General features: G+C 40.8%; 1 protein-coding gene across 13 annotated transcripts in view; it reads right to left on the bottom strand.

The window, feature by feature from the left end:
* Positions 1-1,830: 1,830 nt before the first annotated feature.
* ARPP21 (cAMP regulated phosphoprotein 21) overlaps positions 1,831-17,155 on the bottom strand; it is a 142,561-nt gene continuing 127,236 nt past the window's right edge. For all 13 annotated transcript variants that reach the window (XM_045579364.1, XM_045579363.1, XM_045579365.1 and 10 more), the window contains 2 exons: positions 3,687-3,832; positions 1,831-2,622 (listed from right to left, as the gene is read on the bottom strand). In XM_045579364.1, the coding sequence (XP_045435320.1) occupies positions 2,365-2,622; positions 3,687-3,832 (404 nt within the window). In that variant the 3' untranslated portion in view covers positions 1,831-2,364. The remainder of the gene's footprint in view (positions 2,623-3,686; positions 3,833-17,155) is intronic.

Genomic DNA, 17,155 nt, shown 5'->3' with positions numbered 1-17,155 from the left:
TAATTTGCATACTCCTTATTGTCCAGTGGGTATTGCGAAGATACGGTCAATTTGCATTTTTATCTTTTCTTAATGTAGATGGTTTCTATAGAAATAAAGTAACACAGTGGTGTTCAGTACTTGCACTCTTATTTTAGGACTCTCCTATGACTTTTAAAAATGTTCTTTATGATATTAGTCTTTTGATATTGTCTGTAATAAATGGATATTGTGTTTAAGTTTGAGGAACTGTACACGTTATGTCTCCCTTTTGAAAATTCATATTTTGAGTTCAAAATTCAAAAGCTCTGGGATTTTATGAGTTCAAACAATATGAGTTCAGTATATAATTTTTTTAATACTTTTAGCATCACAAACTCAACACAAAGTACAAAACTAATAATCCAAATTAGGAATATTATGGTCTACACAGTGGTGTTCAGTACTTGCACTCTTATTTTAGGACTCTCCTATGTCTCCCTCTTGAAAATTCATAATATAAACTGATAGATTAAAGGCTTGCATAAATCAGGTCTTTTTTTAAAAAAAAGATCATATAACCTTCATTAACCATGTCTCCCAATTATAATTGTCTATGGTCTTTTTCATATAACTACAAGTATCCCAATTATAATTGTCTATGGTCTTTTTCATATAACAACTACAAGTATCCTAAGAAAGGATTCTTTCATGGAAATAACTGAGAAATGGCTATTCTAAGATATTACTTATATATTACTCAGAAAGTCCAAACGATTTGTTTTAATTCCAGCTGTAAATGACCAAGTTGATTGTGATGGTAAGTGGGGATTATCCAGATATACTTTGCACCCTCTTATTGGCAATAGTTTTTAGGCAGAGAGTATTAACAAAACTGCTAGTCAGGTGCTATGAAAAGCAAAAGCTCTGGGATTTTATCCTATAAAATCTATCAGTGGGCCAAAGCTGACATTCAGAGTTCTGATATTTGTCAAATCAATCTTAATTGCAGAATCTATAGGAGATTACATGTTTTGGAATTAGACAGAAAGAAGGCTCTTTTACTTTTTTATTTAAAACATTTTTATTGATTATTTTAGATAGAGGAAGGGAGAGAGAGAGAGAAACATCCATTTATTGTTCACTTTTTATGCATTCATTGTTAATTCTTGACTGCGCCCTTACCCGAGATTGAACCCACAACCTTGGTGTGTTGGGACAGGGCTCTAATCAATCAAACTACCTGGCCAGTCCCTGGAACAAGGCTCTTTAAACACATTTTTTTTTTTTTTTTTGTCAATGTTCTGAATCTTTGTGACTAAATGATTGCTATATTTTACCTCATTTTCAGTTACTAGGACAAACATTAGCCTTTGAGTCATTACGAGTGGCACGTGACATCGTATGACCCAATATAATCAATGGAATTAGACCATGCCCCTTCTAATGTCCCTTTAAGAGAAGAAATCTTGTCGTCCAGGTAGATGGAACTTGAATGAAGGTCAAACAGGGTTGGATGTACGACTGTTATTATCAAGATACCCAGGTTATCCTAACTGGGGAAAAATAGGTACAGGTAGTCAATAGGCCTAATCAAGGTATATATTTCAAAAATGAGAAGTCAACTAATGGATGAAATAGATGCCATCTCACTACTGGGACCCTGTCGTATGAGGACAAGGGATTGCAGTTGGCTAAGTGTTAGCCTACTCTGCATCTCCAGTGTGATTCTTCACTTACAACCCCCTGGAACATCTTTTCCGTGTCTTATTCATGAAATAGAGCTCAAAGGGGAAACCAGTGACAAAACAGCAAACATATATTGGAAGAGAGAGTAAACCAAACTGGCGGTAAAAACATGACCTTCCTCCATAAGGTCAAATAGTTTTATTTTTGATTAAACACTACAATACAGTATATATCCATTAAAAAAAGAAAACTCTATAGTGTATATAAATTATTCCTTCCAGTCATCAACTCTTTGCTTTTCCATTACAGCTTTGGTACAATATGAGTTCAGTATATAATTTTTTAAATACTTTTAGCATCACAAACTCAACACAAAGTACAAAACTAATAATCCAAATTAGGGATATTATGGTCTACACAGTGGTGTTCAGTGGTAGGAGAAAATCTTACCTTGATGAATTCATGTCACTAGCTAAGCTATGAAGGCATACCTAGCAGACATGACAGAAATATGCACCATTAACCAGCTAATGTGTGTATTAGTCTTTGATTTTTGTTTTGTTGTTATTTTTATTTTATTTTTTTTTTACAGAATACCAGCAGCAATCATTTAAGTGTTGAGTGAATAGTTAAGTCCTCCGCCAGTTTTCCCACTTTGCTCCTCTTCCCTTAAAGACCATGAATAGTATCTGAAGAAACGTACCACAGCCATGGCGCTCAGAATTTGACCTGCCACCCGGCATTGCTCATACTCGCACAGTTTGTCCTGCAGCTAGCTGACATCACGGGGACAGTGCTGGAGGGGCAGTGTGGGCCAATCAGCCTAAGGTTGTTCTGAGGGGTCGGCGGTGTGACATTACAGTAAACAGGCATTCCAGTGGCTGAGAGGGACGCTTGACCTGTCTGGTTAGGTAGCATGATTGGCTGTTGGTATGACTGCTGGGGCAGTCCTTGAGAACCCTGGGTCATTGGCACCTGTAAAAAGACACAAGAGAGAACTGTTCATGAAGATGTTATTTTGGGGTATGCAATGAGATACTCTGATGTTGTGAAAAATATTCAAGTTTTTGGATTCATGAATCTCAACTCGACCTTTTATTCACTGTTTCGCATTGGACAAGTCACTTGAATCTCTTTCATTTCCTAGACCATTTGCATAATGCCAGGCACTTCCAAGTGCCACCTGGAGGATTGCAATGACGATGTACACTGCTTGGTACCTGTCTGGCATGCAGTCAATGCGCAGAGGTGTTAGTTCAAAGCTTCTGTCCTTTCTTGTTGTTACTGTCCTGGGACAGCACTCTGGTCCTCCATTCTGAGTTTCTCTGTTGGGGAAGCCATGCTCCTATTCTGTTTTTTTGCAAACAAAGGGGCCTAGAGCCAACTGTAGCAGGAGGGGCTTTTGTCCCAGGCACCTCAGTCCCTCTCAGCTTTAGATAATATCTAAGCTGGAGGTAGACGTGGACATAGTGTGAGTAAGGACTGTCAGGATACGAGGGCCGAGGATAGATTCTTCAGGGCCAGAAGTACCTGGGTACTTGGTGCAGCTAAACACGATGATTAAAGCATTTTACTACCCTCCACTTCCTCTTCTAGAGTGCATAACACTCTGGGAAATGCAGTTGTTAGGCTCCATAAATTTCCTTTGAATGAATCCGAGATGCCATTTTAAAAATCTCATAACTTATAATTGTGGTAAAATGAAGTTTTTTGGGGTATGTAAAACAATGAATGGTAATTTGAGGGCTTTCTCCCATTAAGCAGCATTTCTATGGAACGTCTGAAGGTCTTCATCTATACAAGTTTGGACTAAAGACTTTTCTTGCATGAATAGAAAGTTTATATGGAACCACACTTGGCAAGGCAGGCACATGCCACGGTAATTATAGAAGCAGGCATTTCCTATGTTCTATTCGTCTGTTATAACCTTGACTCAGTCAACCATGAATAGTAGCTGTGCCTAGCACCCGCCCAGAATGGGGGTGTACCCACAGCCTTTTGTTTCGCTGGTGCTATTTTACAACCCTGCTAATGTGCACCTGATAAGAAGACATTGTTGGGTAGGAGACCATCACACTTTGCACCGGAGTTCCAGGTTGGTTGCTCATGACGCTCTGACTCTGAGACTGCTGCACTCCCATCAGGCCTTGGAACCCCTGTTGACCAGACAAGACGGGCTGGTAACCTGCAAAGGAAAACCATCTTTTGAACTGGTTGTGCCAGGACAAACACAAGTGATATTTGGTGGAGTGGGAGCATTTGTTTACAAGCCAACTTTCAGACACCTCAATTTCCACATTAGGAAATTATCCAAATGCTTGTTTTGTAAAAATGCTTTTTTTGGGGGGTAGGGGTTCTAAGAGGGACAAGAGGATGGCCTCCAAAGTTGACTGATATTTTCATCTTTATGCAGAATAATCCAATGAGCATGTGACAATGGTAAATTCATGACAAACACAGGCGCCTCTGTTGACATCAGTTGACAGATAAAATTTATATCTTTCCTATGTCTTTTGCTTTGGTTTTGATGACATTTGGAGAATTCAGATTATCAAGTTATTTTCTAATTAAATTGACACACTTACTTTTTCACCTTTCTGCATAACCTCATGTCACCCAGGGGGCATCAATCATGCATTCTATTTTCTGTGTCTCATGAACAAAACGATTCCCTCCCTGACTGATTTGATGTCCTTTTCCTTAGACAAAAGACCATAACAGCAATTGAAAGATATTGCATGTTTTTGTTCTGTGAGAACATTCTGGTGAAACACTCTAATAAGTGACCACATACATGTAACAGATGATCCAGAAGGCAACATGTAAAATTTTTTTCTGTTTATATACTTCTGGGTGGGTAATTAGTTGAGTTTCTTTTCTTTTGCTGGGCCAGCATTTGTTTTTTCTAATTATTTTAATCACCACAGCAAGTAGTTTAAGTATTCTTGAAGGCTATGAACTGTTGTACATGTTGTGGAAAAGTGATGATTTAGGTGAAATGTTATGGTAGCAGAGAAATGAAACCAATTTGCTCCTGCTGTCAACAAGGTTCTTTCAGAGCCCAAGTTACTAAATGGACTGACTTCCCTAGGAATAAGGGAAGCCTCTCTCTCTCTCTCTCTCTCTCTCTCTCTCTCTCTCTCTCTCTCTCTCTCTCTCTCTCTCTCTCTCTCTCTTATTGAAAGTATTATAGTTGCCCCCTCTTCTTTTCCCCCAATTACTCCCTCCACTCATGTCTCCTCAACTCCCAGGCCTTCACCATACTATTGTGTGTGTCCATGGGTTATGCATATATGTATACAAGTTCTTTAGTTAATCTCTATCTACCCACCCACGCACCCCCGCCTTCCCTCTGAGATTCATCAGTCTGTTCTATGTTTCTATGTCCCTGGATCTACTTGGTTCATAAATTCATTTTGTTCATTAGATTCCACATATGAGTGAGATCATATAAAACTTTTCTTTCTTTGATTGGCTAATTTTGCTAAATAGTGTTTTTAGCATAATACTCTCCAGGTCCTTCCATGTTGTCTTAAAGGGTAAGCGATCCTTTTTTATAGCTGCATAGTATTCCATGGCATAAATGTACCACAGCTTTATCTTCTCATCTACTGATGGGCACTTGGGCTGTTTCCAGATCTTAGCTATTGTCAATTGCACTGCCATGAACATATGAGTGCATATATTCTTTCAGGTTGGTATTTTGGATTTCATATGATATATCCTAGAAGTGGGATCTCTGGGTCAAATAGCGGTTCTATATTTAACTTTTTGTAGAAAATCCATACTGCTTTTCATAGCAGTTGCACCAATGTGCATTCCCACCGCAGCTGCTTTCTTAATAAAATTCTCTGAGGGAGAATCTTTTAAGATCTTAAATTTTTCTCAACATGAACATTAAAATAAGTCTTACAACTAGATTTCAAAAATGAGACAAAAGCTAAAAAATTCCTAATTGATATGCATTATTAATAATCTATATTTTTTAGTGCATGAGAGAGTTTTACCTTATATTGAGGAAGGTGAAGAAGGATAAAATTATAGTACAGTCTTTATGCAGGACAACATTTTACTCTCCTTGGCCACACAAAAAATAGTCCGTTTTAGAAATATTGTGGAAACATGGTTTGGCAAGAACCACTGAGTTAGGAGGTCAGCTATATTCCTTAAAGAGATGCCACAAGAAGTAGCCGGTCTGGAATACCAGAGAGCAGGCTTGAGAGGCCTGCCTGTGTCCGCAAGAAGTGGGTGGAGCAAGTATGTCATCTAGAAAGTCATCTTTTGGCTTTCTCTACATGTCCCATTGCTTTACATCCATATTCTCATCTTACTTCATTTTCATAGTTTTAATGAGTGATTCTGAAGTTTTATAAAGTCACCACCTATTAAGAATATAATTAAGAGTGGTGACCTTCCCAGCAGCCACATTGTGCCCACAGTACCCAGTTACGGCCTTCCTTTAATAGGCTCTGCAGGTTAGACTAGTGACATCAGCTAAAATCCTTTACAGTTCATAACAGCAGGGAAAAACCATCAGACTAGGAAATAAGCAATGTGACTATGGCCATGGCACAGTCCTCACTACCTCCCAGAATGCCTCATATGCAGAGACCCATAGGAGAAATTTCTCTTAATATTAATTGCCCATAATAAATGTTTTCTATTTCCCATTGTCTAGGTCTTCCACTCAAATTCAAATATCTGTTGACTCTAAAAAAGTCTGTTGCCATTTTACTATTTCATTTTCATATTTCTCCTAGCCACACACCACTTATTTTCTGGAGGTAAAACAGCCACACCAAATTCATTGTAGCAATAATTGTGAATACAGAGAAAGTAACTGGGTATGGTTGTAAAAAACTTAGGACCAACAGTCTTCCTGACCATTCAGAGGACCAACAGTCTTCCTGACCATTGAGTTCTATAGCAAAGGGAGGCAGTGTGAACCCATTCTGAAGTCCCTGTGATGGTAAATACAATAAAGCCTTATTTCCAGTTGGAGAGTGAAAGTACAGGTTGAAAATTAGAAAAATGTCCTAAATTTTTTACTTGAATTTGGCCATATGGTGAAAGGCCAGCTAACCTCAGTGGGCCTTCAGCAGAATGCCCACAGCTATCATGTAGACAAAAAGAGGAGAGGACAGTAGGGGAGAGAGGAGGTCACAAGAGGTGGGTGGGTGGGGGGAGTAGTGAGAAGGGGCAGTTGCTTCTATTATGTATTTGCTTAGTGACTCCTCCCATCCTTTCACAAATCTGTTCAGAACTGAATAGAGGTGGCCTAGGATAGTCACTATTATACCAGCTTTAAGCCCAAATGGGAGTGAAAAGTCTTATGATAATAGAGATGTGATACCATTCAATACACACAGAACATTCTGGAAGACACACAGATAATATTCACGGAGAGAGAAGAGCGAGGGGGTGGCATGGCTGCTTCCCAATAAAGGGGCAGAGTCTGTGGGAGCGCGATTCATCTTTGCCAAGAGCCCGGACCTGGCGCAGAGGCTGCAGGCCCCCTCCGTCTGATGATTTGTGAACTTTAATATTCAGCTATGCATAGCAATGGGCTACCAGCTCTGTTCTGGGCTTTCCACAGTAAACACACTTAAGGCAAATAAAGATTTATGTGGGAAGCGAATGAAGCTCTACAATTTTGAAATGAAAACTTAAGTCTAAAGGAGGCCCAATTTATATTCATGAATCCCATTTGTTACTCCATTTGCTCTCCAGGCAAGAGATTTACACCTGGAATGGTTTAATTGGAGGTAGGCATTTCTGTAAATTATGTTCCAGCAGCGTGGTCCCTCAGACAGGCAGGAAGGAGGCCGTGTAGAATGTGAGTTTGAGCTCTGGTCCAGAAACAGACAAACATGCAATAGCAGTGACCTAAGAATGAACTGACAGTGTCTGCCTGGGACACAGCACACCCAAAGACAGAGATGGCAGTGTTGGTGGCAACCTGCTTATCTCGTCTATTCAAATGAGAAATGTGTTCCGGTTTGTCAATTCTCAGTTGTGAAATGATCAGTTTTCCATATTTATTGAGGATTAGCAAGATATAGTACATGCTGGGAAACAGAAGCAGCACCAGTATCTGCCCTGTAGGCGTGCTATGGAGATCGTGAAGACATTAGTGATTTTTATTATTTCTTTCAGTCAAGGTTAATTCCATTTTCAAGTCACATGCCTCCTTTATTTTCTGGAGGTAAAAAGGTTAGGTGTGGACAAATGCCTCCTAGCAAGCAGAAGAATGCATCCCCCTAAGATTGGGGAGTTATACAATTTCAAATGCCTGGGTCTTATAAACCTGAACATGTAATAGTGTTTCTACTGAAATACAACCGTCATTGAATGTTATTTGTAGTTTGAGTATAACTCATGAATATTCTGTCAAGGGATGTAAATTGGGGATTATAAATTTGCATGATTGCCCCATGGACATTATTTAAGCTTGTACTTTGTTTGAATACTTGGTTTAAGATCCAACATTGTGAAAATGACAAAGTAGTAACCTGTACTTTCAGGTTTTTGTTGTCCTGGCTATTGGTTTTGGAGGTTGAAGATGGGGAAGGGGTGTAAAGAGGACAAATATCTACAGAACAAATTAACTGAGAAGCTAGGCAGTTCTCATCACTTTCCCAACCCACCCAAGCAGTGTAATTTTCATGGTGTGTTTATTAAGTGAAGTATTCTTAATATGATAGAAGGTCTTTGCAAGTGATTGAAATTAATAATCTGCTAACATAAAAATCACTGATCTTGGCAGATTCAAAATACAAATATTTCTCCAGCTTTAAGGAATATCTCTCCAACTTCTAAGGAATGAGCTAGCTGTTTGATTGCGAATCCAATCTCTGCTGTTTGCACATAACTTTGTGATGGAGGTGCAGTAGCTCAGCCATGGCCTGGCTGGGAGCAATATGAAGAAGAAAAATGCTTTCCTAGGCCTGCCTCTCTCTTTGCTGACTTTTTATAGTTCCTGCATTGCACCACTTTCCAATGTCTGCCTGGTTTGTTCCTTGAATTCTATCAGTTCCTCTCCACTTTCATCTCCTTTGAAGTCTTTCCGTTAAAAACCAGCTAACCAGCTCTACTCGGTGATCACTTACTCTAATCCAAACAGTGAATGAAGAGCTTTTCTGCATTGTCACAACAATCCTGAGAGGGGGGTCACTGGTACTAACCTTTTATAAAAAATAAAAAGACAACTGTGATTTAGAGAGTGGTAGGAAATTGTCTGAGGCCACACAGCTAGTAGGAGAAAAAGCCAGAGTATAAATTGTAGTTTTCTGACTTTGGCACCATTAGATGACAGTACTGTGTGTGTTTTTTTTTTTTTTAATTTCTTTATTGATAAAGGTATCACATATTTGTCCTCATCCCCCCTGTTGGTAGTACTATTTCTTATACATTTTTCCAACTTTCATACCTTAACTCAATGGCCATTTTACTGTGTTAATTGTTTTCTCGGTGGTTAAAACAATTGAGCAAAGTGGACAAGAGTTACGATCTATATGTCGCTGAACAAGATCTTGCTAGTATCCAAGAAAGAAAATCAAAGGCAAAGCATAATAGAAAGCAACCCAAACCTCTCAATAACAGTGTTCAAGTTTGTCACTCAGATAATGGGGCACCAGACACACAACTGTGCTAGAGTGGAGTAGGGTTAGTCAAATGGACTCCAGTCCTCTCATTTACCTCATTAGTTTCTAACCAGCCGATTCTATAGTTTTCAGTTTCTAGGACCTTTTCAATGAATGGCTCTAGAATCTTTGAATACTGTCTATTTCCTCTGAATTGCTTTAGCAACATGATATTAAAATATAAGGTAAAATGATTTATGTCCACATTAAATGTAAGATCAATTTGGTCATTTGACTCTTCTAGGCAACTGGTTGTCCTGAGGACAGTTTCTTGACTTTTGAAAACAAAAACTAGTATTCATATTTTGAATGATAAAAGATTTGGGCTCAAATCCTAGGTAAGAGAAATAAGATAAACAGATTGCAGAGTAATCTAGTATGTCAGATGGAGGCCCTGAGAAATCAAGATTCCCCCAGGCCACGTAAGAGATTCTAGACTGCTGTCATTGTGCTTTGTGATGCTGTGAACACCATGGATTTGTTCCCCAGGTTTTACTTGTTGCTAGGGCACTGTCTCTCAGAAAGGAAGTCCTTTCTAGCTTCATCTGCCTATTGCTCTCCGGTGTTCCATGTGGTTTGGGAGGGAAGAAGAGATATGCAGCATGACAATCATGGTAAACCTGTTTCCTGAACCAGGGGTCCTCGGGCACTAAGGGAGGCACCTGATTTCATTGGTCTTGGCAGAGCTGTCCTATCTAGTACATGTCCAAGGTGAAAAAGCCCAAGTGTGACAACGTAGGCCAAGGGGGGCCAGCTCTGAGAAGCAGGAATGAATCTTTTGAAGCATTCTCTATGCCAACCTCCCAGTGTATGGGACCACAAACTCTAATGAGGAGTTTTAAGGTGAGAAAGTGGTATAGATTAACTGGAAGCCTTTGTTAATCTTCAGACTTGTCAAATAAAAAAGACATTAGCTAAAAATACCTAGCCTTGGAAATCATAATCAGACTGTTCTTAGGAGTGTTTCATGCTATTTTACTTCATACCTAAGAATTCAAAAAGAGGAGGATAAGAAATTGTGCTGCCCCCTCCTTAAGACCTATCATGACTTCTTTCGTCTGTGTGTCAATGTTGGCCTCCACCTTATTTATGGACACTCTCTGCATCTATCCTTTCTTTTGCTCACCACTTATTATTCAGTGGTTTGGTTTCTTAGGAATAGATGCAGAATGACTGCAGGAAGTCTGTGTGGGGAACAGGTAAGGCAGCCCGTGTCCCAGGGACAACTAGTCCATCCTAATGAGCTTGAGGAGAGCTGGGACAGGCCATGAGTGGAAGCACCCGTCCTGAAGCAGTAGTGTTCCTCGTACGTGCTCTTTTGCTCATTAGCTTTCATACTGCATAGAGTGTACTTCTTAAAAGCCTCTTTGCTGTCCCCCGAGAACATCCGCGCATGCATGGGTCATTTTCTAATGGCAATACACATCAGATGAACCGTCCTATTACTGCAAGCTCGGGGGCCTCTTCACTGCAATTATACCGTCCTGATCCATGTTATCGCAACTACAAAGCTGGTTTTCTCTCTTTTTTTTTTAAATTGGGGCAAACATGAGAGACATTGTTAAATGACTAGAGGAATGGATCATGCACGGAATTTCAATGAATGCCTCTGAGGGAAGCCGGCATTGAATTCCATTTTAAATGGAAGAGGCTGTCATAGTATTGAAGTGATTCTCTGAACTTTTCGGGCCCATAGTGCAGTGCTCACAGCCAGCGAGCCTCAACCACCCAGAGGGAGAAAAGCTGCACACAGGCGCACAAATGTTTTCGGTTCTTAATTAGGCTGCCTGGCTTAGAAGAAAACGGGGTGTCCTAACATTGCATTCTTGCACCTTTACCAGGGTTCATTATGTACATGAGTAAAGCCAGGCTGGGTGGCAGCAAACTGCTGCTGAGGCAACGTAAGGCATCAGGACAGAGTTGGCTCTAATAACTGTCCCCTCAATAACATCCCCCCGTGGATATTTTCATTGACGAATTGCTTTTGATCAGCCTGATAGAATGGGATAACCATCAGGTCAAAAGTCATGGGGTCAACGTCATTGTGATCAAATTACTGTCACTGTCAGATAGTTACAGGGTATATCCTAACCCTGGCCCACTATTGTTGAAAATAAGTGACATGGGCACAGATTCAATCTGTAGAAATCTACTTATCACTACAACAGGAAAAATGACCTCATGGGAACCAATAGTGGGCTAAAAGTGCCAGTGTCCTCTTTATAGAAAAATAATTGTACATTATTTTTCCCAAGTAATCACAGGCATCTAGTTTTCTTTAATTTCAGACTGGCAGGGTTCTTACCCAAAGGTCATTTTAGTGGTGGGTTTAAACAATAATACTGTCTCATGGTGGAATCTGCTGGAAGGCCATAGCCAGGGAAGAGATAGTGAAGACCTGAACTAAGGCAGTCGTGGTAGGAATGGAAAGAAGAGACATTTAGGATGTGCAGGATGTGAGCTGTCAGAAACTGGCATCTAGGAGTGTTAGTGAGGTCACATGTTTGATGGACAAGAGCTTGGATGAATGGACTGTACCATAATCATGGTTACCAGTCCTCTGCTATAAAACTGAACTTTCTGATCAACAAAAACCCTGATTTGTAGTTCTTGATAATTTTCTTGGTGTAAATATTTCCACCGTGGCCAATTTCAAGCTTCATATTGCTTAATCAGCTGGGAACATTCCTGACCTCCCATTCCCCGCCCCCTCTTGTGGGCCTGAATGAGAGCGCTCTGGCACACCACTAAATTCACTGTCAAACAAACTTTCAGTTCACTTACATTTTGTTCCCTTTATCATTTTTTTCCTTCTAGTCTTGTTTACTATTTGTTTTTTGACCACTGGCATAAGACTGACTGTAAGATACACTGAGCTTATGCAATCAGTGGAGACAGGCACAGACATCAATAGTACACTGGATGTCTTTAGATAGGAGCACATCTCAGACACATGGACCACTTCTGGTGTGAGTCAGAATTGGGATGCATGCGATAGAAGGTTTCCAGGAGGTTGTTTGAATGTAGTATTAGACAGTGAGCAGGTGTTTGCTCAAGGGGTGGGATGAAATGGGAATAATCAAAATAAAGCAGGTATCAACATAAGGAACTAGCATGTGAGGAACCCAGATATGTGAAAAATATGGTCAAAGTGTCTAAGTATTTAGAGGTGGCAGCAGGTTAAAAATGGGGAGAGGAATATAGAAGCTGGGCTCAAATCCTAGGGCCTTTAAAACCATTTGTAAAATTGAAATCGAATGTTGAAAGAGTAAGAGTGCCATGAGGTTTATAAGTAGAACAATAAAATAAGGAACAACCCTTTCATCAAGTTTCTTCAGGAGTCACTTGGTGATTGCATATATAGAGGTAGGGAATTGACTAAGAGGGGCATGGCAATGGGTATAGTCAGTGAAGATATGAACTAAGGCAAAGTGGTAGAGGTGGAGAGAAGGACCACATTAGAGGGATACTTAGCATGTGAGCTGTCTGAAACTGTCATCTGAGCTGCAGGGAGGGTATGAAAGAAAGGAAAAACCCACGAACAAATCCCAAGGTTCTCATTTGGTGAGAGTTGATGGTAATGGCGGTGCCTTGGCCATACATACAAGAGGGACAGTAAATGGAGATGATCAGTAAACACATAAGCAAAATAATTCTGAGGTTCACAGAATTAGGCAAACAGCTGGTCTCAGAGTTACAGATGTGGAAATCATGAAGACATAGCTGCTCTTGGAGCCAATATATTTATGAGTGGGTACATATCGAGAAGATAATCAAGATGGAGCTCTAAGGCACAATATTACTCAAAGATTGGTCTGAAAAAAAAAAAAAAAGAAATCTGAGGTTGGTATGAATATATGTATGCTACCTATAACCAAAGTTTTCTAATGAGAATTTGTTAGGTTTTAATTATGGATTTTGGGGAAAATGACTTCCAATTCCCTATTATTCTGTCTCTTCATCAGTATTTCAACAAATGGCCTCAAAGTAAAGCCAATGATGTCACAACTCCAAACAGCAATGGAGAGATACTTCTTGTTTATTTACATAATCAACTCCTGATTATTCTTAGTAATAGCAATAAGAAACCTCTTAGTAATAGCAATAAGAAATATCTTGCATCTCCCCATGTGGGAAATTGTTATTTAAAGTCATGGTTTTTATCTTGATCGAGACAACAATCAAGTCTTCCCGCTTGTGCACACAGATACAAAAATGTGCTTATCTGTTCAGCTGGCTGGAATTGGAGGCTATGGTCAACACTCAAATCCGATTTCACAATAATTAAAGTGAAAATAAAATTGAAGGACAAATGGTCCGTCCTGAAGACTCTTTCAATCATCCCTCTAGGGCAGGCTGTCTCCATGGTGACAGAGTAGTTTTATATTCTTTTTAATGGCCTGCTCCAGGGTAGGAAGAGAAATGATCCAGATCATTCACTTGTTAACTCTTCCCTTCAACCCACGCATTTAAGGGGACTACTCACACTTTATCATGGTTAAAGCTTTATAAGCACCCAAATGGAGTGTGAGCATCTTAAGAGAGTCTTAGCCTTTGTGCCTGAGGTTCTCTTCCAGGCCTCAGGGGGGCTCCCCTGCTAAACCTTTAGGCAGAAGGAGCCCTCTGGGCCGGATACCCCACTGGTGTCTTCAGTGTAATGATGATACAGATACACTCAATCCTGCCTCATCCTCTTGTCTCCACCTCTGATCACCTGCTTCCTGCTTACCCGCCCCTTGCTCACCCCACAAGAAGCAGCTCTTTTCCCTGGGTCCGTGGTTCTCAGCACTGGCCTGTTTCTGAATCACTTGGAGGTCCAGTTAAAACACCAATTGCTAGGCTCCATCCCCCACAGGTTGATTCAGCAGGTTGGGGCCCAAAGATTTGCCTTTCTGACAAGGTTCGAGGTGATTGGGATGCCACAGGTCTGGGGACCACACTGTGAGAATCACTGCTAGGCCTGCTGCTCAATTGATCCTTCTGCCTTGCATTCGTGTGGTTTGATCCACCCATTTCCCTCTCATAGAGTGGGTGATGGGATCTGACAAACACTCTGGGGGAGGCCACCTCCCTCTCTGACTTTCATTTTCATTATCTGTAAGATGGGGACAATCCTTCAAGGAAAAGCTGACCAAGGTCAGTTGCTTTCTCTTACTCTCTTTGCCTTCTGGAAAAAAGTTCCTTCTAATAGCAAATCAAGAGGGCTCGGCACTCTTCCTAATCTCTCCTCTTGCTGTTGAGATGGGGCAGACATAGGTCCAGAAAAGAAGGGGAGGAAGAAATATGGGAAGAAAACACGCATCTGAAACATGTGTGGCATTCTCAGCTTTAAGTTAGCATTGGGTGAGACGTCTGGGAGAACAAACCAGACTTTTGTAGCCTTGTGTTTTTTAGGACATAACTGTGACTTTGCTAACCAATGGTTAAGCTCTCTTGCGATTGAGCCTCAACCTTTCTTTGGCCTAAATGAAAAGCAAGTACCAAAAGACCATGACCTCCCTTACTTTCTCTGCTTTAGCAGACATCTCGTATTCGCTGCTTTTCTGAATCTCTTCTTGGCCTCATCTAAGCTGCTGTCACTCAAATGGACTGTGTGCGATGGTTCTAATACCTCCTGGTCCACGGAGCTCTGGTGACGATGCTGGGGTGCAGAGGGCTAAGGAAGACTTGCACAGGACCACACATAGAATTTCTCATATCTGGGGTCAAAATCCCACTTCCCTGCTAGTCACTTTGTCAGCATCCACACTATAGTGCCTCTCCAAAAGGACAGACTGGACAACTAGGAATTTTTGTTTCCTAGCCACACACCTGTCAGTTCTGCTGCTGCTGTTATAATCATTACTGTGACCTTGGAGAATTCTATGTACCTGAACTAGAGGTCATCTAGCTGGCTAGCAATAGACTTCTCTAAAATAACACACAGTAAGGCACTAGAGAGAAAGAAAATAAGGGTTCTGAAGATTCAAAGAAGTTATAATGAGTTGCAAACAAACAAACAAACCCCCCCCCCCCAAAAAAAAAAAAAAACACACACAGAATCAAACCATCTCTTTTGAAACAAACCATCTCTTTTGAAACTATCAGCACAACTGTATCCCAATATTCGGATGCAGATATCAGCAGTTATATTTACCAATAGGCAGCATTCTGTGGAGGTCATATAGTGGGTTAGTAGAGACTACATTTGCACTCCAGAAAAAGCAAGTATTCTCCATTCTTTATGTGTGCCTGAGTCTACTCACTGAGCTAAGCCCTTTCTATGTGGGAATAATTATTGTTCTCATTTTACTTAGGACCACAATGAAGCACAGGGAATTGAGTAGATTGGTTTGGGCCAATTAAGTCACTAGTGTTCTTCTGGTTTCTTTGCTACCACTTGGTCCTGGTAGGCGACAGAATCCCACTCGAAGGGTTCATGGGAAGAGGTGTTAACATACAGGACATTGTCAGATGAGTAGGCAAGCTAAGGGGCCAACAGGAGAGAGAGGCATCAGAGCCTATCAAAAGGGGAAGAATTTTCTCCTCTTTCTGCCCTCTGATCTCTTGTCACTGATACCTACCGTTAGGAAAAACACCCCCCCATCCCACCAATTTCCCCCTACCCTCCCTACCCTCACCCCAGGAAGCACAGGGCAGAGGAACCTGCGAGAGCAGTGTGTTGTCAGGAGAGAAAGACAGAGTGACTATGCGGTGGCAGGAGAGGCAAAGGGAGACTAACCAGCAAACCCCTTCCTCCAATGATTATAGGAATACACTCCTGCAAGCTACAGAGTCCAATGAGGATCTTAAAGAGAGTCAGATAACAATTTCAGCTGCGCACTGTCTCTTGGTTTTATAGATCGTTTTCCCCTTCAGAAATGATCCTTTTTTAACACCTGATAATATGTCAGACTGTGCACTTAGCATGACTGCTTTTGGCAATTAAGTAAATGTTAACTCTCCGATTTTTATGTCACTCGATATTAGGGCAGCATATTTGACTCTTTGCCCTCATGCGCGCCTTTCCATTTAGAGGAAATGGCAACGTTTGTAGGGAATTGATAATAATGTAGGAAGTCCTATTAAGCGATGCTACTGTTTAAATACCCTGTAGGGCAAAGAATAAAAAGTTAAATTATGATTCAACTCGAGCAGTGCTACTCATTTTGTTGAACTTGACATTTTCCCGTGCTGGCTGCATCTCCAGTAGGCTGAGATCAGATGGATAACAATAGGCAGAGACTGTGGGAGGGGAAACGAAAAAAAAAAAAGATAAAAGGGGACCTCGTTTATTTCTGCAGTGATACCCGGAGCTTATTTGGTTTAGAAAATGCTCTGCCATACATTAGTCTCAAGCTTAGTACAGTTAGCTATAATTTTTCAAATATTTAAAGCAGCTATTTCATCTTTAAATTTTTCAGATATTTAAAGATGAAATAGTGTGAAGGGATATTTCAATGAGACTTGAAATAAGCATTCTGGTATTAAAGCTGAGTTTCTGCTGCTTAATGGAAAACACACAGGCTCTGCAATCAGACAGAAGGGACCGACTGCTCTGCTCTCTCCCACCCACGGTTCTGAGACCGGGGGGGGGGGGGGGGGGGGGGAAGTTATCTCGAATCTTGGAGCGTTGTTTTGCTTGCCTGTTAACTGGGGGCTCATAACTTCTCATTCCCAGGGCTTCTGTGAAGGTCAAGTTAGATATCGGGTAACGTGACTCACACATTCTTCAGCACCTGGCATTTCCTACCTGGCAGTTGGCATTTGTTTCCATCAAATGGTGCTACACCAATGACAGTATTTTCATTCCTTTCAGAATTGTTCCCTAAATGAGAAGCAATTGGAAACTGTAACAATACCTGGATGGACTCCACCTGCCCCTT

This window comes from Pipistrellus kuhlii, unplaced genomic scaffold, assembly GCF_014108245.1.
Source record: "Pipistrellus kuhlii isolate mPipKuh1 unplaced genomic scaffold, mPipKuh1.p scaffold_m20_p_11, whole genome shotgun sequence".
Taxonomy (NCBI): Eukaryota; Metazoa; Chordata; class Mammalia; order Chiroptera; family Vespertilionidae; genus Pipistrellus; species Pipistrellus kuhlii.
Note: the sequence above shows the minus strand (reverse complement) of the source record. Positions and strands in the feature narration are given on the sequence as shown.